Source organism: Podarcis pityusensis, assembly GCF_964106645.2.
Source record: "Podarcis pityusensis genome assembly, chromosome: 2".
Classification (NCBI taxonomy): domain Eukaryota; kingdom Metazoa; phylum Chordata; class Lepidosauria; order Squamata; family Lacertidae; genus Podarcis; species Podarcis pityusensis.
This window is the reverse complement of record NC_138029.1, coordinates 119981568-120006910: the sequence shown is the minus strand read 5'-3', so window position 1 is coordinate 120006910 and position 25343 is coordinate 119981568. Positions and strand designations below refer to the sequence as shown.

Here is a 25343-nt window from a genome sequence, read left to right as displayed (position 1 = left end):
TTTAGGTTAATTTGATTTATTCCCTGGTAGCAGTCACGAAATTAAAAGACGCCTGCTTCTTGGGAGAAAAGCAATGACAAACCTAGACAGCATCTTAAAAAGCAGAGACATCACCTTGCCAACAAAGGTCCGTATAGTTAAAGCTATGGTTTTCCCAGTAGTGATGTATGGAAGTGAGAGCTGGACCATAAAGAAGGCTGATCGCTGAAGAATTTATGCTTTTGAATTATGGCGCTGGAGACTTGAGAGTCCCATGGACTGCAAGAAGATCAAACCTCTCCATTCTTAAGAAAATCAGCCCTGAGTGCTCATTGGAAGGACAGATCCTGAAGCTGAGGCTCCAATACTTTGGCCCCCTCATGAGAAGAGAAGACTCCCTGGAAAAGACCCTGAAGTTGGGAAAGATGGAGGGCACAAGGAGAAGGGGACGACAGAGGACGAGATGGTTGGACAGTGTTCTTGAAGCTACCAGCATGAGTTTGACCAAACTGCAGAAGGCAGTGGAAGACAGGAGTGCCTGGCGTGCTCTGGTCCATGGGGTCACAAAGAGTCGGACACGACTAAACGACAACAACAACAAAAGCTTGTCTAGTCCAGCTTTGTCTACAGCAATTGACAGTGGCTAACCTGGTTTTCAGGCAAGGGATGTATCCAGCCCTACCTGGAAATACTGGGGACTGAACCATGCAAAGCAGATCTTTTACCAGCAAGCTACAAACCTTTGGATCCAACGCACAGCCTTGGCGTTGCTGCCCCAATCCCTACCCCAAACACAACACTTAAGCCTAACTGGGATTTTGAGGGAAGCAATGCCAATTCATTAAATTGTGCTTCCGTGTAAAATTGCTCCACTGAGATATGGCTATCAGCGTTTCCCCTACTTAAAGGCCGTCTGAACTGTAGAAACTTGGGAGTCAAGTGTATCTCCATGCTCTGAAAAGCTGCTCCTGGTGTGTATAGGTTCAGTTCTGCGGGCTAGGAAGGGACAATCACTCAACTAAACAAAATATTGCAACACACCCTGATCCTCCAGCAATTCCTCTTCCCAAAGGGTGGCATTGCCCCGGGAACTTCTCACTGCTGGGAACCCATCACATTGGTGTGGGATGGAACCCAAATGGAGAATGGGGGCAGTGACATTCCTAGGGCACATGGAGCGGATGTTCCAGCAGCAAATGGGAGCCTTGTAGTGTTGAAACAGATTATCTGGTTGTGGACCCCAGTCATGTCGCACCCACAACCCCACACAGTTCTGTGCCCTTTCCCTAAATTAGTGAAGCAGGCAGTTCGATGTATAAATGTTTGCAAGTTGTTTTAATTGACAGCTTTTCTAGGTGTAGAATGGAAGATTCCTTGCACCGTTTGTTTGTTTGTTTGTTTGTTTGTTTGTTTGTTTGTTTGTTTGTCTGCTCAATATTTGTTGTCTTCCCTAAATAGAGAGAGCAGAGTGGCCCTAATAGGGCAAGGCAATGCTGCTTGCTTGGGAGAAAACAAAGAGGGATAGGATCCCGCACTTCACAATACAAATTTGTGTGCGCACTTGTGTTCTGCTTTCTTTTTGCATCCGGGTCACAAAGGGAGAATATGTGACTTAGCGTATCAAAACCATTTCCACCACCCAAGGATTGGAATTGCCCAAAAAAGATGTCAGACTGTTTTTGTTTGCCACTACAGTGGCAAGACTTTTATTAGCCAAAAATTGGAAATTGCAAGAGATACCAACAATAGAAGATTGGCAGATGAAGATGATGGACTTTTTGGAGCTGGCCGACCCGACTGGAAGAATTTGTGATCAGAAAGAAGAGGAGACACAAGAGGACTGGAAGAATTTTAAAGATATATTTGGCTAAATATTCTAACATAAGATTAAGAGAAATTTATTGGAAGTAAGAATTAGGCTTAGGGGTAGAATAAGAATATGTTGTTAATAAACATTAAGGATTAAAATTTTAATAAAGGAGAAGAAGTTAGTAAATGTAAGAAGATAATATTATTAGAAATATCAATTTGGAGAACTGCTAAACAGGAGATATAATGAAATTCAGTTAGAGGGGATTCGAGGAAGTCAGTTATCAATGAAATGAAATTAGGATTTGGAAGTAAAAAATTCTTTTTTGTGTGTCTTTTCTATGTTGTTTTGTGTATTGTATTGTTTTTCTTCCTTTTTCTTTCTTTTTTTATGTGATAAATGTGAAAATCAATATATATATTTTTTTAAACCAAAACATTTCCGCCACCCTTAAGGCAAAAATATTTTATTTTACTCCAGCCTCTTAGAACAGAGTCTGGCTGCTTATGTGCCGGCGGGAATGATCTGATGTGCAAGAAGGTCCTGCCCGTCGCTGAAACTTTTCCCGCAGTGGATGTTCTGATGTCTAGTGAGGCTGGATTCAAAAGCAAAGCTTGCCCAGCAGAGCGGACACTTGAATCTTTCATCCCTTGCATGGACCCTCTGGTGCCGGCTGAGACTTGACTTGTAGCTGAAGCTTTTCCCACAGTCCACACCCTTGAAAGGTTCTTCCCCTGCATGGATCGTCTGATGAATAGCCAGATTCGAGCTCCGCCTGAAACTTTTCCCACAATCGACACACTTGTGTGGCTTCTTCCCACGGTGGAGCCTCTGGTGCTGTGCAAAGTTCTGGCTGTGGTCAAAGCTCTTCCCGCGCTCGTGGGGCTTTCCCCCCGTGTGGATCTTCTGGTGCGCAATGAGGCTCGTGGTCCAGCGGAACCTCTTCCCACAATCCGGGCACTTGTAGGGCTCCTCTCCCGTGTGGATTCTCTGATGTCGGAGAAGGTTTGACTTGCGGCTGAAGCCTTTTCCGCAAACACCACAGGTGCTCTGCTTCTCCAGCCGTGGTTTCTGATGGGCCGAGAGCTCGTAGAACGCTCCAAACTGGCTGGCTACGGGTCTCTGGTCCCACATCTCCATTCGATTCACCCCCTTGAGGATGTCTTCTCGGTTCTCAGTGTCAGCTTCCTCCTCTCCGCTCTTAATTCCTCCCGACCACACCTCATGCGATTCCCAATCCTTCTCAGTCCCCCAAGCATCATCTGTTGGAATAAGAATAAAGTGAGTATGTACAGGTGTGCGTGCACATATGTTCAGAGCCACAGAATTGTAGAGCTGGAAGGGACCCAATGGTCATCTAGTCCAACCCCCTATGATGCAGAAGTCACAGCTAAAGAACCCCTGGTCTCTCCTGGCAACAGCCATTCCAACTACCTACAGCAGAAGTCCCAGTAAAGGGAGAATGGATGCTAGGACCCTCGTACCTACGGGACCGCCTCTCCCGGTATGCCCCACGGAGGACCTTAAGGTCCATAAATAGCAACACCCTAGAGGTCCCGGGCCCTAAGGAAGTCAGATTAGCCTCAATCAGAGCCAGGGCCTTCTCAACACTGGCTCCGGCCTGGTGGAACGCTCTGTCTCATGAGACCAGGGCCCTGCGGGATCGGATTTCTTTCCGCAGGGCCTGTAAGACAGAGTTGTTCCACCTGGCCTTTGGGTTGGAATCAACTTGATTCCCTCCCCCTCTTTCTTTTTTCCTCCTGTGATGGAACTCCTATTTGGGGACTTCCCTGGCTTTTTTCTGGCTCATGTAGGACCAGTCTGGATAGTTGGCTTTGGTGAAGACTTGACATTTTCATCCCCCCAAAAATGTTTTTGATTTAAGTTTCCATTGAAATGAGGCTGCATTTTAATGTTTTAATGTTTTAAAGTTTTAATCTTCTTTTTTAAGTTGTATTTCAATCAATTTGTTTTTATATCGGTTGTTAGCTGCCCTTGGCTGGGGAGAGTGGGGTATAAATAAAATTGTTTGTTATTATTAAAACTTATGGAATATGCAAAAATGGCGAAACTAAGTGGAAGAATGAAAAAATCAAGCTAAAAATTTTTTTAATAAAAGAATGGAAATGGTTCATTGAATATTTACAGATAAATTGTAAACAGATAAAACCATTAGCAGGATTATTGTAATAACCTGCAGTTTTATAAGAGTATATATTTACAGTAGATAATTAAAGGAACAAGTTAAATGAATTTGGATATGCAGAATTTAAAAAAATAAATAAAAAACAAGGAACCGCAGAAAGAGGGGGAAGGAAGTCCAATTCTGAAATGTTAAATTGATTGCAAAACTAATGAAATGTATAAATTTGAAAAATATAAATAAAAAACTAAAAAAAGAAAAGAAGAGAAGAGAAGAGAAGAGAAGAGAAGAGAAGAGAAGAGAAAGGAATCCCTTTGGGTTAGCTGAGACACCAGCACCTTATGGCCCGTTCCAGCTGGTCTTAAAAACAGCTTTGTAACTAAGTTGTGTGTTGTCCTCTTCCCTCCTAAACCCTCTTCCTTTTGGGCCATGTCTTTCAGACTGTAAGCCTGAGGGCAGGGGCTGCAATGTTAATGATCTTTCTAGGACACTCTGGCAACCGCTGCCTGTCGTTTTTTTCATAGATTTGTAGAATCTTAAGAGTTGGAAGGGACCCGGTGGATCATTTAGTCCAACCCCCTGCAATGCAGGAATCTCAACTAGGAATCTCAATCTCCTCCTCCCTCCCAATCCCTCTTCCTTTTGTGCACTGTCTTTCAGATTCTCCCATTACATATCTCTGTTAGCCACTCTGGGGACCATTTTCGGCTGAAGAGAAAGGTAAATATCCTTCAGGTAAAGGAAATAAATATTTGAAATACCACACTACAGATGCTGACCCAGAGAAATGGCATAATCTCCGCTCTCCTGTATGATCTCCCCACGGAGGAGCCCCTGTCCAGACTCAGATGACGCCTGTTCCTCTTCATCATCAGGAAATTTCAGGACTTGGGACAGGCCCGACACCTGAAATAGGAGGCAGCGTTTTCAGTTTGTTTTGCAAAGGTCTCTGCCAGCTAAGAGAACACAGTCTGTGCTTCTTCACTGAATTTAAAAAACTTATTTTGTTTTTGTTTTTTTTTAAAAGATATTTATTAAGAGTTTACAAGTTACAGAAAAAGCAAGAGAACAATAAAGAATTAAACAAAACAAAACAATACCTTACATCAAAAAAAGAAAAAAGAAAACAATACAATAAAACAACAACAAAAAAACAGAACAAAAACATCTAAAAACACATCCAACCTTTCCATATCTTTACCTTTCATATACTTGTTTCATCGACCTCCTCACACCTCCCTTTTTTGTATTCTAGTTCAATTAGCTATTTCAGCAAGTCCTTTCCATCTTTCTCAATTTTCGTTCTAAAATTTAACTTAAGACACTCTAACCTTAAATTTTCCACTTTGGTCCATTAACAATCTATTTTTATAAAAAACTTATTTTGCAACCTGAAACATACTCGGAGTTGAGTGTGGATTTCATGCTCTTTATTCAGCTCATAGTAGTGAGGAATGGAAGTTTCCCCAAACTGTCTGCTTTATATACATTATTTACACAATGGGCCCCACGTGATTGGCTAATTCCGGGATTCTCCTGTAGGCCAATCACGTCCACCTGGAGTTGGATTGGGTGGTTCCTGCGGACCAATCAGACTGCTGCATTCTGAATCCTATTGTTCTAGGACCTATCAGACTGCTGCAATTTGGATCCTATTCAACTCAGTACATAACACCACCCAAGGCAGCTAAGAAAAAGACAATTCAAACAATTAAACCATTAAACCTCAAGATGTTTTGAGACTACAATTCCCATTATCCCTGACCACTGATCCTGCTAGCTAGGGATCATGGGAGTTGTAGGCCAAAAACATCTGGAGGGCCAAGGTTGACGAAGCCTGCGTTAAACAATTGATTTGTAGAAGTACATATTAGATACAAAAAAATAAATAATACAACGATAAATATCTGGGCAGAGATTCAAGTAAGTTGTGCATATAGAACAAGGTCCACTCACACAACAGGGCTTCCCCTGCCCCTCCCCCCCACAAGCCCGGTGTTGTGTACTGAGTTGAATAGGATCCAAACTGCAGCAGTCTGATTGGACCTAGAACAATAGGATCCAGGATGCAGCAGTCTGATTGGTCCTAGAAAAATAGGATTCAGAATGCAGCAGTCTGATTGGTCCTAGAACAATAGGATCCAGAATGCAGCAGTATGATTGGTCCGCAGGAGCCACCCAATCCAACTCCAGGTGGAAGTGAATCTGCAGCCTGATTGGCCTACAGGAGAATCCCGGAATTAGCCAATCACGTGGGGCCCATTGTGTAAATAATGTATATAAAGCAGACATTTCGGAGGACCTTCCATTCCTCCTCACTACTATGAGCTGAATAAAGAGCATGAAATCCACACTCGACTCTGAGTATATTTCAACCCCCATATCTGCTCTGGAGGGTTGAGGGAACCCCCTAAACTTGTAAGAGAATGGGGGGGGGGGGAGTTATGCTGTATGAACAGACTTTGTTCCGTACATGCACATCCCACTTAGCGCTAAGTTGAATTCTACCCTATATGTATAGCTTTTCATACGATTGTAGAGTTGGAAGGGAACCCGAGGGTCATCTAGTCCAACCCCCTGCAATGCAGGAATCTTTTGCCCAGGTGGGCCTCGAACCCGCAACCCTGATATCAACAGTCTCGTGCTCTACCAGCAGAGCTATCCCAAGCTGTTCAGGTCACCCGGCCCACAGGGCCCAGGTGAGCACACCCTCCCTCACCTGTTCTTCCTCCGCCTCTCTTTGCCCCAGAAGGAGCTCCTCGGCCAGGGCCACCGCCTGGGAACAGGTCTCTGGGCCTCCTTCCCGGACCCAGCTCCGCATCTCCGGCGGCAGGACGGCCAGGAACTGCTCCAGGATCACCAGCTCCAGGATCTGCTCCTTGGTGTGCCTCTCCGGCTTCAGCCACCGGTGGCACAGGTACCAGAGGCGGCTGCAGACCTCATGGGGGCCCTCGGCCTCCTGGTAGCGGAACCGGCGGAAGCTCTGGCGCTGGGCCTCCGCACCGAGGCCAGCTGGGGAGCCAGCCCCTTGCTCTGCCATAATCTGCCGGCCAATGGACCGATGGGGAAGGAAGATTTTGCCGCCACCCCACAGCACAGTCTGTGGGTCTCCCCGGTCCAACCCAGGGAACCGCGAGGCCTTCAGGAAAGCCTGCCACTGGGCTTCCCAGTGCCGAGACAACACCCCGTTGATCGGTTCCTGCTTCATCTGTTCCACAGTCCACCTCAGAAACTGTCCCACGGCGCATGCTTGGCCTTCTTCCTCGAGACGGCGGGCGTGTGGTTCCTCGCTCTCAGGGGTCAAGCCCATCTGAAGCCACCGCTCTAACGCAGCTGGGAACTGAAGGCAGGAGGCTGAGGGTTCCCCGACTCCTGCTAGAGCCATTTCCACTTGCAGGGAGGATTTGAACGCAGCTCTTTCCCTCACTAGTGTGTGGTGGGGCAGAGGACAGATGAGGACGGTGGGCCTGCCCTTGGCCTTCCACCCAGAGCTATTTTTCTAGAAAAAGAGGGGCCGGAGCTCACCGTGAACTTGGAAAGGGGTCACCCACATTCCAAGGCATTACTCTTGATCTCAGGGTCATGGGTTCGAGTTGGGTTGGACTAGATGACCCTCGGAGTCCTTTCCAACTCTACAATTCTATGAATTCTATGCAGGGGGGACGGGGACTCCTTGCTGATACAATTCAGAAAGAGGGGGTGCCTGCTACTCTCAGGAACTTCGGAAGCCGCCTTATACCAAGTCGGGCTATTGGCTTAGTGCTGGCAGCTCGGACTGGCAGCAGCTCTCCAGAGTTTCAGGCAGGGAGTCTCTTTCTCCCAGCCCTGGCGATTGAACCTGGAAATTGTCTGCATGCCAGGGAGCACATGCTCTACCCAATGGGCAGCACTTTCTGAACACGCACCTCATTCATTGCACCCCATGCACCAACCTCCTGGCAATGCAAAAAATAAATCTCAGCCAGGCGGCATTTTAGCAGCAAAGCCGGGCAAGGAAATGCATGGAAGGCTGTCCTCTGTCCCGCTCCACTCCTCCTCTCACATTTTTTCTTTCCTCGCTAGGAATTGAGCCGCGGCTGTTGATTTAACCATTAACCGGCCATCTACCTCTATATTGCCAGCACGGACTGGCAGCAGCTCCCTAGTTTTGCAGCCCTACCTAGAGATGCCGGGGATGCATGCAAAGCAGACGCTATGCCCCTTGCTGCTCTCCTGCAGCGATAAAAAGCATTGCAAAAATAGCTCGCTGCTTGGGAGGCTGCTGGTCCTAATGCAAATTGTTCTGTTAGCTTCTGGGTCCGGTCTTTGCTCCTTCAAAGGGTTAAATCCACCGAGCTCCGTTTCTTAGAGCGGCCCAGGAAATTTGGATGGGGGAAGTAAACAATGAGGACAACTTCCTGGGTCTAAGCCCCGCCCTCCTCCTGGCATTAGACTCCTGCAGAAGACAGACAGGTGGGTGATTTAAGCCCTAAGCTGAAAGCTAGGATCATTCATAGTGGCGTGGTGGAATGGAATTAATCCATGCAATGCAAAATAGGGAGGGGAAACCATTTAAAAATAGTAGCCGGGCTCAGATTCATTCTACCAGAGCCAACCTTTCTCTAGATCATTTGGAAAAATGAAATGTGAGGATGCACATTTCTTTTTCTGAGTCTCGACAGGGGCTGTGGGCAGATGACCTGGGATACTCAAAATGGCACTTGCTCAAAAATCCCAGAGTGATCTGAGAGAGATTTCAATACCTGAAAATACTTGAAAAATTAGCGCAAATTAAAACCAGGCGATTTTGAATAAATTTGAGTTACTGTACTATCATTAAAGGCAAAAATAAAAATAAAAAGTCCCAGAGTGGCCACAGATCTAAAAATGTCAGTAACCTCTACTGCGTAGGAGGCAAATGATAATAATTTATTATTTATACCCTGCCCATCTGGCTGAGTTTCCCCAGCCACTCTGGGGGCTTCCAATCAAGTGTTAAAAACAATACAGTATTAAATATTAAAAACTTCCCTAAACAGGGCTGCCTTCAGATGTCTTTTAAAGATAAGATAGCTGCTTATTTCCTTCACATCCGGTGGGAGGGCATTCCACAGGGTGGGCGCCACTACCAAGAAGGCCCTCTGCCTGGTTCCCTGTAACCTCACTTCTCGCAATGAGGGAACCACCAGAAGGGCCTCGGCGCTGGATCTCAGTGTCCGGGCTGAGTGATAGGGGAGGAGAAGCTCCTTCAGGTATACAGGACCGAGGCTGTTTAGGGCTTTAAAGGTCAGCACCAATGGTTTGAATTGTGCTCAGAAACGTACTGGAAGCCAATGCAGATCTCTCAAGACCGGTGTTATATAGTCCCGGCAGCCACTCCCAGTCACCAGTCTAGCTGCCGCATTCTGGATTAGTTGCAGTTTCCGGGTCACCTTCAAAGGTAGCCCCACGTAGAGCGCATTGCAAGTAGTCCAAGCAGGAGATAACTAGAGCATATGCACCATTCTGGCAAGACAGTCCATGGGCAGGTAGGGTCTCAGCCTGCGTACCAGATGGAGCTGGTAGACAGCCACCCTGGACACAGAATTAACCTGCTCCTCCATGGACAGCTGGGAGTCCAAAATGACTCCCAACCAATTCATCAGGAAACTTCTTACTGATCTGTAACCTATTTTATTTCTCTCCGACTTGAGCAGGAGAAATGGCCATGGAGGAACGGAGAACGCAGCTTGTCTGCCCAAGTTTCAAGGTCCCAGGAATCAAAATGGAGAAGCTGGACTCGGCAGGCCCTGGCCAACGAAAAGGAGCAGGAGGAATCCCTCACACCGTTGAGGCCAAGAGTCTGAAGGAGTTCCTTTGGTGGGCTGCTCCTCAGCAGATGAAGCGGGAGCCGGAAGGAAGTTTTCCCGTTTGCTGGGACGCCCAGTGGCAGGACTTCCTGAAGGCTGTGCAGTTCCCTCACTGTGGACAGATGGATCCACAGCTGGGGGAATCCACCCTGCAGGTAGACAACGGCAGGGTGTTGGTGGGCACTGCTAGGCGCAGCCCGTGGCTTCTGGAGGAGAGAGGGAGGTGGCTCTTGCCAAGGCCCGGCGGAAAAGCCCATCCGGCCTGCGTTCAAATGGCGTCCAGTGGCCAACGGGACGAGGGGGATTTTGCCAGGACAGAGGCCAACCGCCAGCGGTTCAGGCGCTTCCTCTATGAGGAGGCCACGGGGCCGCAGGAGGCATGCGGGCGACTCCGGCAGCTGTGCCGTCTGTGGCTGGAGCCAGAGAGACGGTCCAAGGAGCAGGTCCTGGAGCTGGTGGTCCTGGAGCAGTTTCTGAGCATCCTCCCCCAGGAGATGCAGGGCTGGGTCCGCAGAGAGGAACCAACGACCACCTCCCAAGCAGCAGGCCTGGTGGAAGATTTCTTGAGGAGGCAGCTCAACGCTGAGAGGCTGGAGCGACAGGTGAGGAGCCAGAGTATAAGCTTAATGACCTGTTTCTTCTTTCTTTGTCTCTTTTTTAAATTTTTCTTAATTTTTGTTAGATGTTACAAAAAAAGGAAAAGAAAAAAAGGAAATAGAAACAATACATAGGTAAAGGTAAAGGGACCATTAGGTCCAGTCGTGGCCGACTCTGGGGTTGCGGTGCTCATCTCGCTTTAATGGCCAAGGGAGCCGGCGTACAGCTTCCGGCTCATGTGGCCAGCATGACTAAGCCGCTTCTGGCGAAGCAGAGTAGCGCACGGAAATGCTGTTTACCTTCCCGCCAGAGCGGTACCTTTTTATCTACTTGCACTTTGACGTGCTTTCGAACTGCTAGGTTGGCAGGAGCAGGGACCAAGCAACAGGAGCTCACCCCGTCGCGGGGATTTGAATCACCAACCTTCCCATCGGCAAGTCCTAGGCTCTGTGGTTTAACACACAGCGCCACCTGCGTTCCTCTAAATTTTATTAGATGTTACCAAAAAAATGGAAAAGCAAAAAAGGAAATGGAAACAATACATAACCATACATAAAAACATTCATAATTTTCCAGAATGCAGACTAGAAAAGAAGAAAGACGAAAAATAAAAGAAAGAAAGAAAAGAAAGAAAGAATGAAGAGAAAAAATACTTTTCATAATAATTCCAAATTCATACTTCAAACATTACAATATATAAATCCTAGTTATAATATTATAAAAGACTTCCACCGCATTCACCACACAGCTCTTGGTTATCTAATTCACCTTTACATCTGTTTCTTCTTTCTTCGGTATGTTGTATCTAATCGTTTGACAATTGTGAACAATAATCAGCAATACTGTTCCAGAAAAGAAGTTCGTAATATTCTGCCAGAAAATATCGCTTAGCATAAAATGACAGTATTTCTTCTTTTAAACCCCCCTCAAAACTTACTTGAATTTGCTTTGCAGGAGGGATTGCAGAGCAGAGCCACTGCGGCTAGTGGCCACTAATAGCTTTCTCCTCCATGAATCTGTCTAATCATTTTTCAAGCCATCCAGGTTGGTGACTATTAATGTCTTCTGTGAGACTGAGTTCTGTGGTTTAAAGCGAATTGCTCTTCACATAAGCACCGCGAAGACTGCACACCCTGTCTTGCTGTTTACCCCCAACACCCATGGGAATGAATATATGCTCTAGTTATCTCCCGCTTAGACTACTGCAATGCGCTCCACGTGGGGCTACCTTTGAAGGTGACCCAGAAACGACAACTAATCCAGAATGCGGCTGCCAGACTGGTGATTGGGAGTGGCTGCTGAGACCATATAACACTGGTCCTAAAAGATCTACATTGTCTCCCAGTACGTTTCCAAGCGCAATTCAAAGTGTTGGTGCTGACCTTTAAAGCCCTAAATGGCCTCGACCTGAAGGAGCATCTCCACCCCCATCGAGGGCCTTCTCGGTATTTTAAGTATGTTTTAAAGCAGGGTTGTCATTTTTTATTGATTTTGCTGCTTTATCTTTTGTAAGCGACATATAGATTTTATGAACTAAATAAGCAAAAGAGACCCTCTCTGCTCTTTCAGAAACTGGAGCCCTACAAGGAAGTCGTGGTGGACTTCCCCGAGAAGGAGGAGGTCCCGCCGTGCCTTGAGCAAAGAGGACGCCTCTTCGGGGAAGCCACGCAGGCGTATACCAAGGGCAGCATGCAACAAGGTCAGGCACTATTATTATTAATAATTTTATTTGTACCCAACCCATCTGACTGCCTTGCCCCAGGCTATCTGGGTGGCTTCCACCATATACGGAAACATAATTAAACATCATACATTAAAAACTTCCCTACAGATGTCTTCTAATCTCCTTGACATCTGAGGGAGGGTTTTCCACATGATGGGTGCCACCACTGAGAAGGCCCTCTGCCTGGTTCCCTGTAACCTCACTTCTCGCAGGGAGGGAACTGCCGGAAGGTCCTCGGAGCTGGACCTCAGTGTCCGGGCTGAACGATGGGGGTGGAGACGCTCCTTCAGGTATACTGGGCTGAGGCCGTTTAGGGCCTTAAAGGTCAACACCAATGGTTCAAATTGTTATCACATGGTGCTGACAACCCCAAATTTGGGGGTTCAATACCTATATGGGCCACCTGTGCGGTTGGAGGTGCCCCGCTCTGCTTTAAACAGTAGCACAGAGTCTAACAGCACCTCTATAATATTGTTATATATTTGTAACCATATGGACCTGGCATTTCATGGCAAATTGAGCTTGTCCAAAACAGGCAGAGCACCACCTTCCAGTCTAGACAAACCAAACACCTCTACCTTACACAGGAACATAGGAAGCTTCCTTATACTGAGTCAAATCATTGGTCCACCAAGCTTAGTACTGTATACACTGACTGGCAGCAGCTGGGAGTGGAATTCCAGTAGGGGACCTTCTCAGCCCTACCTGGAGATGCTGAGTATTGAATCTGGGACCTTATTCCTCTGAGCTATGGTTCTACAGACTGTAAATGCCCCTGAAGGACCAGGTGCGCAGCCTGGGAGTCATTTTGGACTCACAGCTGTCCATGGAGGCGCAGGTCAATTCTGTGTTCAGGGCAGCTATCTACCAGCTCCATTTGTTACGCAGGCTGAGACCATACCTGCGTGCACACTGTCTCACCAGAGTGGTGCATGCTCTGGTTATCTCCTGCTTGGACTACTGCAAGGCGCTCTACGTGGGGCTACCTTTGAAGGTGACCCGGAAACTGCAACTAATCCAGAATGCGGCAGCTAGACTGGTGACTGGGAGCAGCCGTCAAGATCATAGAACACTGGTCCTGAAAGACCTGCATTGGCTCCCAGTATGTTTCCAAGTGCAATTCAAAGTGTTGGTGCTCCTTTAAACACCTTCCAGTCCTTGTCTATCTTCTCTTTTGGGATCCTTCCGATTTCTCCCATTGTTTTGGATATATTGTAATACTCCAATAATTTGGTGTTTTAAGGATATTTGCAAAATCATATTGAAAAATCAGAACTCTTATTAGAAAAAATAAGTTCCATCATAAATGCTGAAATACTAAATAAGATGGATAACATTGTGTAACAGAAAAAGAAGCAGAAAGTTGGCTTTAAAATGTGTGAAAGAAAGTAATAGAAGTGGAAAGAAACTGCAATTGAGTAGACTGGAAGTCGAACACAAGGGTGGGGTGAGGGGTGAGGGATGGTGGTGGGAAAAGAAAGTATGTGTGGGTATGTATGAATATTTTTAAGGACTGTATGAAATGTAAGTTTGTTTGTATATTCGTAATATGTATGTACAGTGGTACCTTGGGTTACATAAGCTTCAGGTTGCACACTCTGCTAAACCAGAAATAGTGCTTCAGGTTAAGAACTTTGCTTCAGGATAAGAACAAAAATTGGGCTCCGGCGGCGCGGCAGCTGCAGGAGGCCCCATTAGTTAAAGTGGTGCTTCAGGTTAAGAACAGTTTCAGGTTAAGAACGGACCTCCGGAACGAATTAAGTACTTAACCCGAGGTACCACTGTATTAATGTTGAATTATTTTAATAAAATAATACAATAAAAAAACCATAGTGTTGGTGCTGACCTTTAATTTATTATTATTATCATCAACATCATCATCATCATCATTGTCGTCGTCACTAGGCTGAGTTTCAGTTTGTCTACTCCTGTCCAGTCTGTTACTCATTTCACCCTTTAAAAAATACATTGCAGGCGATGGCCCCGAAGACAAGCCAGAGAAGAATTGTGAAGAAAAGCCCAGGCAACCACAACCTGTCGAGAACTCTTTGTGGGAAGCCGAAATCAATGCTGTTCAGATCAAGAGCCACGCGGGGGAATTCCTCGAAAGCAGAGGGAGAACCCGCGCAGGAGAGAAGCCGTACAAGTGCCCGGAGTGTGGGAAAAGCTTTCTATACGGGTCGGATCTCATCAAGCACGAGAGGACGCACACCGGGGAGAAGCCGTTCGCCTGCACAGACTGCGGGAAACGCTTCAATCAGAGCTCGCACCTCATCTCCCACGAAAGGGTCCACACAGGAGAGAAGCCCTACAAGTGTTTGGCGTGTGGGAAGAGCTTTGGTTGGCGGTCGGACCTTGTAAGACATCAGAGAATCCACACAGGGGAGAAGCCCTACATTTGCCCTGATTGTGGGAGGAGCTTTAGCGCCAGCTCAGACCTTACTAGGCATCAGAAAACCCACACAGGAGACAAATCCTACAAATGCGTGGCCTGCGGTAGAACGTTTAGCGGGCGATTGCAGGTTGCTAGTCACCAGAGACTCTGCACCGGGGGGAATTGCTGAAACCAGGAAAATGTCCATAGAAAACGGCATTCTTGCGACTAGACAGTGAGCAGTCTTTTTGCGTGACAAGTGGGGTATATTTCGTCAAGGAAGAGTCCACAGTAGTCTGTGGTTTGCTCTGTTTCCTAGCAAAAGTTTGTACGTTGAATCGAGATTTCTGGTGTGCTTAATAAAGATGACTTTTTGAAAAAAAAACTTTATTTGCTGAAGTTTTCAAAAGAACGATAACTTTCCACTGAAATCTTGGAACCCGTTAAAAGGACCTGTCTTTTAGAAGAGGGCAGGGACTTGAAACATCACCCACACGATGCTTTGTAATGTGTAAATTAAAGCTCAGTTGCTGCCATTTGTAGACTTATTTGTAGACACCGGTCCTGAAAGACCTACATTGGCTCCCAGCATGTTTCCAAGCATAATTCCAAGTGTTGGTGCTGACCTTGAAAGCCCTCAATGGCCTCGGCCCAGTATACCTGAAGGAGCGTCTCCACACCCATCGTTCAGCCTGGACATGAGTCTGACCAAACTGTGGGAGGCACTGGAAGACAGGAGTGCCCGGTGTGCTTCTGGTCCACGGGGTCACAAAGAGTAGGACATGACTAAATAAATATGCAAATAATCAAAGATAAAATAAAAACAATTTCCAGAGGGGTGTCATGTTCTCTCTCGCAGCAAATTCAGAATACTGTGGCATCTATTTCCCCCTGGCACAAGCTCTCAGTCCCACTATCCTCACTAGTCCAAAAACAAAAAAAAAGCTCAGTTCCACAAGACTCTAGAAACAAATACACAAGTAAGATTGAAAAAGGAAACAGAAACAACCAGGAAGAGAGAGAAAAAGGCGATTTGCTGCTTTACAGACAGAGATGGGAGAAGAAAAGCTGGCCACTTGCAATCAGGTTCCCCAAAATTCCACCCTAAAAAAGCCCAGCTGGTACAAGACTCTGCAGATGCCATGGTCTCAGGAGAGTCCTAGAGTGGCCCAAAACCATAAAGGTCATAGAGTTGGGGAGTAAGGGTTGCTCACGTTTCCGGTTTCCGGTCAGAGCGTTGAGATCCATTTCCGGGAGCGATATCGCCAGTTGCAGAGCGCGGGAAGAGCGGTTGCGACCAGGTAGGTGAGTTGCAGAGAGGATAGTTCCGTAATAACAATAATATTAATTAATAACAGCAATAAAAACAAGAATTTCTGGCAATAGTAAGAATAAGAGAGAGGTGAGCAGGTATCTGATCCTGTGAGCCAGCAAAGCCCCTCTGAATTCAACGGGGCTGGCTCCCTAGAGAGGCTGCTTAGGATTGCTGCCACGTTTTTACCCGGAAGTAAGGCCCCGTGGGATTCAATGGGGATCCTTCCCAAGTAAGCGCCTGCAGGGTTGCAGGTTGTAATCCTTTACCCGCTTCTCTGGGAATAAGCCCCCATTGAACTTCGTGGGGCTCGCCTCTGAGAGGACATGTAGTGAATTGGGCTCGAAATTTAGAAACCGTGTGAGGTTTGTGGGGATGTTTACCCCCCGCCATATCGACTGGGGAGATCGCCTCCATTCCTAAACTGGTCCTAAAAGGATTCCCTTTTTTGGTTTCCTAAATCGATTGGGACTAGATTTGGGATGTCGCGTTTTTCATTTCCCAAAGGAGCTGGGAAGCGTTCCACGTTAATGTTAGCTTGTATCCTGGCATGTAGATTTTTAAAGTCTCTTCTCTCTGTGACTTTTAACTTATTTTAAACGGTTTTTTTCCATTCTGTTTTAATTGTTGTAACCTGTCCTGTGACCTTGGTGTGGAGGGCAGGTAATAATACGTAAATCATAGTAAGTCCTACTCAGGGTGGGCCCATTAAGTTAGTCATGTCTATTAACTTGCCTATCTGGAGGGTGTTCAGTTGGTGGGGGGCTGCTCTAAAAGCACACACACCCACCCAAAAAAAATTCCTTGGCAGATTCCTGTATCTACAATTCAGTGTTTACTTGGCAGTTTTTATTTTTATTATTTTTATCATTATTGATTGAATTAAACTTGTTGAGTTCAGTGGGGCTATTTGTTTAGAATTTTCAGTCCCTGCAAAAGCAAACATTTAGTCTCCACTAAATTACTTGCCTATGATACTCAAACACAAAAATATTTAAACATATTATTATTTTCTTTTTTATATAAGAATATATAATTGATAAAAATGTAAAATTCAATAAAAATTATTTTTAAAAGGCAACAAAGTTTAGTGGTGACTAGTTGAAACTTTAGTTTTACCCAAATAGCAAGTTCTAACTGCCATGCTGAGTTGTGGATCTGCTGTTTACAAATAAATACAGTGCACCCTCTGGATACGAACTTAATTCACCCCAGGGGTCCATACTTACCCTGAAAAGTCCGTATCCAGAGGCACCGCTTCTGCACATATGTGCAGCACGATAGAGCACTTCTGCGAAGTGCGCAGAGTATTTTTACAGATGCGCGCGCAGCGAAACCCGGAAGTGTTTGCAACCTGAAATTACGTTACCCGAAGGTAACGTAACCAGAGGTACCATTGTACAGTCATATCTTGGGTTACAGATGTTTCAGGTTGCATTTCTTCAGATTACGGACCGCCAAAACCCGGAAGTACCAGAACTGGTTAATTCCGGGTTTCAGCAGTCGCAGAAGCGCTAAATTGCGCTTTGCACATGTGCAGAAGTGCCGAATTGTAACCCATGCGTGTGCAGATGCGGGTTGCAAACGTGCATCCCACACGGATCACGTTCGCAACTCGAGCGTCCACTGTACATCTACTGGGAAAAATTGTTTAAACGTTTAATAAAAACAAAAAATCTCGAGTGAGAACCACTGTAACCTTTGTTTGAGGAGCCATTTGGCACCCAGCTTACCTGTATATTTCTGAGTTTCTGACACTGGTGTTGCCTTCCCTGTGGCATCTGAAACGCCACTCTGGGATTCAAGACTTGGTGGATGGATCTCATTAGTGCTATTGTGTTTATTTTCTTAGATCCAATGATGGTTGAACAAGAGGGCGCGGATTGCAAGCCGATGATGGATGATGGAGAAGGAAGCCAGTCTTTTGAAGCAATGTGTTCCCTTGGAAGCTCAGGAGATTGGCTTAATGTGAAGGAGGAACCTCAAGAGAATTCAACCCAGCTATGGGAAACACAGTGGCAACAGTACTTGAATACAGTGGAGCTTCCTCCCTCGGGAGCCCCGCAGGAACCCACCCCGTGGGACGATGCTCCGACGTTCCTGGCCTCCTTCGAGCAAGTGGCTGAAGCCTACCGGTGGCCCAAGGAAGAGTGGGCAGCCCGGCTCCTGCCTGCGCTGGGTGGCGAAGCCGAGCAGGCCTTTAAAAGCCTGGAGGGCCCAGACAGAGAGGATTATGGGAAGGTAAAGGCCGCCATTTTGCAAGGAGACACCATGATCAGGGAGAAGCACCGCCAGCACTTCCGGTGTTTCAGCTACCAGGAGGCCGAAGGGCCCAGAGGGGCCTACACCCGGCTGCAGGAGCTTTGCTACCGGTGGCTGAAAGTCGAGAGGCACTCCAAGGAGGAGATTCTGGAGCTGCTGATCCTGGAGCAGTTCCTGGCTGTCCTGCCGCCAGAGATGCAGAGTTGGATGAAGGAGCACTGCCTCGAGAGCAGCACCCATGCCGTGTCCCTGGCCGAGGATTTCCTGATCAGGCACCTGGTGCCCGAGAGAAGAGAAGAGCAGGTAAGAGAGAGCTGAATCGAGGACAAAATCGGTCTCTGCCTTTAAAACGGGCCTTAACTCCCAAGTGGACAATTTCCATAGCGCTTAGAAATAACTCGGGTCTTGTTAAAAGAAAATCTGTTAAAAATGATGTATAGATGGTACCACACACCAATTAAATTGACAAAGATGTATAAAACAGGAGAAAAGAACCCACAGGGCAGCAGATTTTTTCCTGGCAAATCCACATCACTGCAGGTGACATTTTAAAAATCTCATACATTTTTACCCCAATTTCCACAAATGTTTATACCCTGCGGCCTGCACTTCCTTCCAGAAGAGCTCAGGGTAGCAAACACAGCAGTGTTAAAGCAGTAATAGTAAAATACCTGTTTAAAACATCTAAAAACAGCAACACACACACAAATGTAAAGCTGGTGTACAACAACAACAACAAAGATGGAACCAAATCACATGTCAGCCTGCTAAAACAGAAAAGTCCTGTAGATTTTCCAGAAAACTTCCGCTGGATTCCCCAGGAAAAAAACCTAAATTGGTGATTTAGCAGGTTTATTTAAGCAACTTTAACAGGTGATTTAGCAGGTTTATTTAAGCGACTTTTACATTTCAGTTTCCTCCACTGAAAATGAACCATGTTACATTTCCATACTGTGCAAATATCTCTCTAATAGGTGCTAAATGATCGAAGGGAATGGTTCTGTTAAGACACGACCCCCGCCTGATGGGTTTTGCATTATTCTTGTAGGTGGCTACGCTCCCAGAGGAAGGATCTGTGAATCTTCTTCAGGAGACAGAGAGTGAATCATGGGAGGATGACACTGACATTGGTAAGAATTCCTTCAACCAGAGTTTCTTTCTGCAAGCGTTTGGGCTTTCCCCCACAAGGCTGTGGATACTTTCCTCTTTGTATGTGGCTGTTTTGGCCGCAGCGGAATCGCATGCTCAGCCTGATCGTTAGAAATAGAAGGAAATGGTTACAGAGGTTAGCAGGCACAACTTGGATGATGCTATCCACCAGCCAACAAAATCAAGCTAAGTTGGGTAAGAATCTTTTTTTAAAAAAATCTGAAACACTTCTAAATATCTTAAGTAGATGAAATACAGTTTTGATCCAGTGTAAAGATACATTCAAAACAGATAAAATTGCAAAGCGTGATGCATAAAAATCAATGTTTAAAAAAAACCCCAAAAGAATTGGATTTTTAAAATTTAAATCGGATTTATGTATTTCTAATAGTATAACCAAATCTGTAATTTTTGATATAACTGTAAAAATACTCTGAAAATTTATTGTTCCAAAAATGAAACCTTCATCTGGTTGTAAATATTAAGATTATACGAGCAAGAATGAGTCTTTCTGTAAAAAAAAAAGAAGGGGGAAAAAAAGATTTAAATTAAGTCTTACTGACTAATGATTTAAATCAAATCCACCCTGTTGCAAAGAAAGTACAATAACAATCTGACCTTTCTATTCAGGTCAAAGCTTGAAGAAAATCCTTATAGAATCAAAACGTAACCATGAAATTTGTCAAAGGCCAATAGTCAAAATACAGTGGTACCTCTGATTGCGAATGGGATCTGTTCCGGAGGCCCGTTCGCAACATGAGCAGAACGCAACCTGCGTGAGTCGTGATTTGCTGCTTCTGCGCATGCGTGTGATGTCATTTTGAGCGTCTGTGCATGCGCGAGTGGCAAAACACAGAAGTAACCCTTTCCGGTACTTCCAGGTCGCCACAGAACGCAACCTGAAAAGATTTAACCTGAAGCAAACGTAACAAGAGGTATGACTGTAGATAAAACTACAAAGATGAGAGTTTGTAATTATTTACTGTTACCTACATTGGCTCCCAGGACGTTTCCGAGCACAATTCAAAGTGTTGGTGCTGACCTTTAAAGCCCTAAATGGTCTCGGTCCAGTATACCTGAAGGAGCGTCTCCACCCCCATCGTTCTACCCAGACACTGAGGTCCAGCACCGAGGGCCTTCTGGCGGTTCCCTCACTGCGGGAAGCCAGGTTACAGGGAACCAGGCAGAGGGCCTTCTCGGTAGTGGCACCCTCCCTGTGGAATGCCCTCCCACCAGATGTCAAAGAGAAAAACAACTACCAGGCTTTTAGAAGACATCTGAAGGCAGCCCTGTTTAGGGAAGCTTTTAATGTTTGATGTATTGCAGTGTTTTAATATATATTTTTTGGAAGCCACCCAGAGTGGCTGGGGAAGCCCAGCCAGATGGGCAGGGTATAAATAATAATTTATTATTGTTGTTGTTGTTGTTGTTGTTATTTTAGTTTCTGGCAAGACTTAGGTAGACAGAAAACGTGCCCTTCATCATTCTCTTGGTCCATGTAAACGCTTAACAGGAGAACTCTTTGTCATTTCAACAGATCTTGGGACAGTGCAGGAAGATGGAAGCGAGAATTATCTGCCTGAAGAGAATGGGCAAGAGAACCATCCACCTGAGATGGGGCCATGGGGTGTGTCGGCAGAGAGAGCCAAGGACAACAGTCCCGAGTATTGGAAGGAGGGAGACGTCTTGGAGAATAGTCACAGAGCGGAACGGCAGCAGGTGATCTACCTGAGGAAAGATGGGCAAAGATCTGTTCTTTGTGAGAAGGTTGACAGGGAAGCAAGTATAACTGTGATCTACCAGGGAACCATCAATGGCAAGAGAAGTGAGAAGGCCTCGCACACTCGGAGGAAACTGCACAAATGTTCCCACTGTGAGAAAACCTTTAGTTGCCCAACACACCTGAGAAAACACCTGATACTGCATTCGGCTGAGAAGCCCCTTAAAAATATTGGAAGAGACCACTCTGGAGAGGAACCCTATAAATGCACAGATTGTGGAGAGAGTTTCTCACAGAGCTCATCTCTTGACAGCCACAGAAAGAAGGTGCACCAGGAAATGAAATCTGCCACCCTGCGGAAAAATGTATTTGGTGGGCAGAAGGGACACCACACATGCCCCGAGTGCGGGAAAATATTCTTCAAGCCATCACAGCTGAAAATACATAAACGCCTCCACTCTGGAGAGAAACCCTATCGGTGTATGGATTGCGGAGAGCGTTTTATGTGGCAGTCAGGTTATATTCGCCATGGGAAGGTGTGTCGCCAGCGAAAGAAATTGACCGTCCCCCTGCCAAAAGAATCTAGTGGAGAAGGGAGATCCTACCCGTGCCCTGAGTGTGCGAAAACGTTTGTCAGGCCATCGCACCTAATAAGACACCAAGTTGTTCACACTGGAGAGAAACCTTATAAATGTGCTGATTGTGGGATGTGCTTCACCCAAAGCTCATCTCTTGACTGTCATAGAAAACGGGTTCACCAGGGAAAGAGACTGGTCCTTCTTCTGAAAAAACTACCCAGCACGCGACCCTCCCGATGCTGTGAGTGTGGAAGAAGATTCAGCAAGGCTTCGCACCTCATAAGACATTGCCTCCGCGCTGGAGAGGAGATCTACAAATGCGCTGACTGTGGGGAGTGTTTCTCACGGAGCTCCTGTCTTGCCAGTCACAGAAAGGAGATGCATCAGGAAATGAAATCTTCCCCCCTCCAAAACAACATATCTGGTGGGCAGGAGAAAGGTCACCCATGCCCTGAGTGCGGGAAAATATGCTCCCACTCATCAGTGCTAAAAGCACATCAACGGATTCACACTGGAGAGAAACCCTATCAGTGTACCGATTGCGGGGAGTGTTTCATGTGGGGTTCATCTCTTTCCCGTCATAGGCAGAAGGCTCACCAGGGACAGAAAGTGGTCCCCCTTTGGCACAAAGTATCCAGCGGACAAGGGAAATCATGCCCATGTCCCGAGTGTGGGCTAGAGTGCAGGTGGATATCGCAACTAATAAGACATCGGCGCATCCACACTGGAGAGAAACCCTTTAAGTGCTCCGATTGTGGAAAGTGTTTCAGATGGAATTCGTATCTTGCTTTGCATAGGAGAAACACTCATGGGGGAATGAAATTGGTCCCCAATGTGCAAGGGGGGACCTCCCCACAACCTGAGCATGGGCAAACATTCAGCAAGACGTCACACCTAATAAGACGTCAAGAGATCCGCACCGAGAAGAGCCGCCACAGCTGCGCCGACTGCGGGAAAAGTTTTGGTCGAGCGTCGCACCTCGCGAGACACCAGAGAATCCACACAGAGAAGCAGCACAAATGCCCCGACTGCGGGAAAAGTTTTGGTCAAGCGTTGCACCTCGCAAGTCACCAGAGAATCCACATGGGAGAGAAGAGGCACAAATGTCCCGACTGCGGGAAAGGTTTTGATCGAGTGTCACGCCTCGCAAGACACCAGAAAATCTGGATGGGAAAGAAGTTTTACAAATGCTCCGAATGTGAGGAGAGTTTTTTTTGCAGGGCCAGCCTCGCGAAACACAAGACGTCTCACTCTGAATTGTAGGCCTTCGAGAGCGAGTCTGAGCAACTTAACAGGGGGGAATCACCACAGAAAAGGCCTCCCATCCCCGTTGCTGACTTCCAAATTTCCTGGCTCATTTCGATTTGTTTAGTTTAATCAGACAAAATGCCAGCTTCTTTACTAGCCTTTTGGTTAAAAGACTGTAATATAGTTCCAAAATATAATTCATTTAGACCTGGTAGGTTTTATTAAGGACAGGTCGGTCGCTGACCCAATCCACAAACATTGAATTTAGTCCGTTATATAAAGTAACATAAAATTTCTTCTCTCTTTAGAGTAAGCTTTTGATAACAAATTTGTAATTTTCAAACCATCAAAATATGAGAGGGGAATTCTTAGGTGTGGTGCCTTGATTATATGCTAACAATGTGGTTAAACAAATTATTGAAAAATCAGCAATGTTTTGGACTTTCCAGAGAAGAACAAAAAAGTAACTCATTTGACACCACTTCCAATAAACAACAGTGTCATAGGAGTGCTTATCCCTAGAAACGTCTCAAAATGATTTTTTAAATCCTTTTTTAATAAATGTTAAGTAGTGGTGGGGGGAATTTTTTTTCAGTATGGCGTGGCTAGGAAGAGTAGCTGCCATAAAATTGTTAGACCCAAATTCATATCAATTTAAAGTTCTGCCTACTGATTTCAGTAGCTAAAACTTTCAGTAGCTAAACTTGTGGCAGAATTTATTTAGTTCATTTATACGTTGGGGGTGGGGAGGGAATCAAGATTTACAGCCAAAGTTATCTACAGCATTTGTAAGGCCTTTCAAAATTATCTGATGCAGTGATGGCAACAAAAACCAATGGATTGATATGGAAAAACAACTAAATACCTTTAAACAAAATTAGAGCAAATTCATTTATCTCCACTAGAGAACCCTTTCCTAAAATGTACCTTTAAATTTTGGATTGAAAAACTGAATGTGTGGACACTTAATTCATCCCAGTGCTTTTATCATCCTCTCTTTTTATAGCTCTGATAATTGTCATCAATTTGTCAATTGGGGAAGGAACTATATCTACCATAATAAATACCTTCATAATGGAGTTCAATTAAAATCCGGCCAACAATTAAAAAAATAAAATATCAGGCACTCCTGGTATAATATACACCAAATTCTCCATTTTGGGCCCCCCCCCCGCTAATATGGAAATTAATGAATATGGAAATGCTAATTACACAGTGTAAGAACCCAGTTTCCTAAGGGACCTAGTTTCCAATACTTACATGGGCTACCAAACTGTTAGAGTAGAAAAAACTTTTAGATCCGAAAACTCACACCCCTTTTTTATATACAAATTTGTTAAGAGAGAGGGAAGGAGGAAGCCAAATAATCAGCTCACATGCACAGCGCAATAAACATCAGTGCATCCATCTTAATTTACACATACATTGATAATATGTGCTCCAAATGTTCAAATCAGTTACCAAACAAGGTTGGCGTACATAGAGTTAGTGTTTCTGTGACTTTGATTGGAGTTAACATGCTTTGTAGCCGCTGCATATGTTTCCCCCAGTACAATTTATTCTTTGTAAAATGCATTTTCTGACGCACTCTTTATTTGTCTGTTCTGCTCCTTAAGTTGTTGATCTCCTACTTTACAAGCTTCCAGTAAATATTGAGAAACAATAGCAACTCTGTCTGGTGTTTTGTTACGATCCAATTACTCCCCCACTCCCCCAGCAATTTAGTATTACCGTTAAATGTTTTCATCTCCTACCTTTCTCCCCGTGTGGAATTCAAGGCAGCTTCCAACGTTTAAAAGCATTACAAAATGCAATAATGTAATAAAAGCAAACTGGTTAAGAACAAAAGCTGAAATCCAGCAGAACACATTTAGAACCTGCAATTAAAATATAGTTTGCCCTGATAGTAGCCCGGATCTTTTGCCCAACGTGTGACTCAAACCCATGACCCTGAGATTCTTATGCTCTACTGTCTGAGCTGGGAAGGGGCTCACTGTCTTAGTGCATGAGCAGGTTCAATATAGGGAGATACGATCTCTCAGGTAGCCTGGGACCATAAATGGACACTGACAGGTATTGTAATTGAGAATATTGCCATTCAGTGCCCACTGGTAAATAGCATCTTGCCCTCAGTAAAGGCTATTTGTAAAAAATTCTCCCTCTTCCCATCAGCTGATCCTGTGTACAAAACCCCACATGCGAACCACATCTTCAAATCAGGGTGACCCCATAAAGTCAATTTCGCAGGAGCACATCGCTCTGCTTGTTGTGATCAAAACCTTTGTTAACTGAACCCCTGCATTTTGTAGGGCTGCCCCAAACTGGTGATACATCCAACAGGGGTTCATAGTTAACACCCAGAAATCCCAACAGGACCCCAAATTTCAGGGTTCACAGTTAATGAAGCTGTGAAATAAGTGGCCTAGCTGCTTTCTCTCTTTGACATGTCTAGAACCCAGAGCCACCTCTGCAGATGAGGCAACTTGTGTGATATACGAGGTGGACAATTATCCCAAATAAACTTCCGAAATAATGCAGTAATGTGGGTTCTCCTTGCCTTCATTTCCCACCCGACTCTTATTCAAAGGCACATACTGCCTCTGACTGGACAGCTTTATCC

General features: G+C 45.5%; 3 protein-coding genes across 4 annotated transcripts; 2 read left to right on the top strand and 1 right to left on the bottom strand.

Moving 5' to 3' along the window:
- Positions 1-2239: 2239 nt before the first annotated feature.
- LOC308469722 (uncharacterized protein) lies at positions 2240-8301 on the bottom strand. 2 transcript variants are annotated; one of them, XM_080992594.1, is made up of 3 exons: positions 6651-8301; positions 4712-4816; positions 2240-3051 (listed from the first exon to the last, which is right to left on the bottom strand). In XM_080992594.1, the coding sequence occupies exons 1-3, from the start codon at positions 7315-7317 to the stop codon at positions 2294-2296; spliced, it is 1530 nt and encodes a 509-aa protein (XP_080848720.1). In that variant the 5' UTR covers positions 7318-8301; the 3' UTR covers positions 2240-2293. The 2 variants fall into 2 exon arrangements, with proteins under 2 accessions (XP_080848720.1, XP_080848719.1); XM_080992593.1 differs by having other exon boundaries at positions 4712-4838; positions 6652-8298.
- Positions 4631-14839, top strand: LOC308469783 (uncharacterized protein). The gene is made up of 4 exons (XM_080992724.1): positions 4631-4652; positions 9608-10362; positions 11927-12056; positions 14055-14839. Exons 2-4 carry the CDS (start codon positions 9613-9615, stop codon positions 14642-14644), a joined length of 1470 nt encoding a protein of 489 aa, XP_080848850.1. The 5' UTR covers positions 4631-4652; positions 9608-9612; the 3' UTR covers positions 14645-14839.
- Positions 14840-15687: 848 nt separating this feature from the next.
- LOC308469352 (uncharacterized protein) lies at positions 15688-24388 on the top strand. The gene is made up of 4 exons (XM_080991674.1): positions 15688-15755; positions 17619-18331; positions 19077-19158; positions 20715-24388. Exons 2-4 carry the CDS (start codon positions 17624-17626, stop codon positions 22736-22738), a joined length of 2814 nt encoding a protein of 937 aa, XP_080847800.1. The 5' UTR covers positions 15688-15755; positions 17619-17623; the 3' UTR covers positions 22739-24388.
- The last annotated feature ends 955 nt before the right edge of the window (positions 24389-25343 follow it).

Coding starts and splice junctions, on each gene's coding strand:
- LOC308469722 (XM_080992593.1), bottom strand. CDS start 7,317: ATGGCTCTAGCAGGAGTCGGGGAACCCTCAGCCTCCTGCCTTCAGTTC. Junction 4,839..6,651: donor GAGAGGCGGAGGAAGAACAG/GTGAGGGAGGGT, acceptor CTCCTATTTCAG/GTGTCGGGCCTGTCCCAAGT. Junction 3,052..4,711: donor AGATTATGCCATTTCTCTGG/GTCAGCATCTGT, acceptor TTATTCCAACAG/ATGATGCTTGGGGGACTGAG.
- LOC308469783 (XM_080992724.1), top strand. CDS start 9,613: ATGGCCATGGAGGAACGGAGAACGCAGCTTGTCTGCCCAAGTTTCAAG. Junction 10,363..11,926: donor CTGAGAGGCTGGAGCGACAG/GTGAGGAGCCAG, acceptor CTGCTCTTTCAG/AAACTGGAGCCCTACAAGGA. Junction 12,057..14,054: donor CAAGGGCAGCATGCAACAAG/GTCAGGCACTAT, acceptor AATACATTGCAG/GCGATGGCCCCGAAGACAAG.
- LOC308469352 (XM_080991674.1), top strand. CDS start 17,624: ATGATGGTTGAACAAGAGGGCGCGGATTGCAAGCCGATGATGGATGAT. Junction 18,332..19,076: donor CCGAGAGAAGAGAAGAGCAG/GTAAGAGAGAGC, acceptor TTATTCTTGTAG/GTGGCTACGCTCCCAGAGGA. Junction 19,159..20,714: donor GGAGGATGACACTGACATTG/GTAAGAATTCCT, acceptor TCATTTCAACAG/ATCTTGGGACAGTGCAGGAA.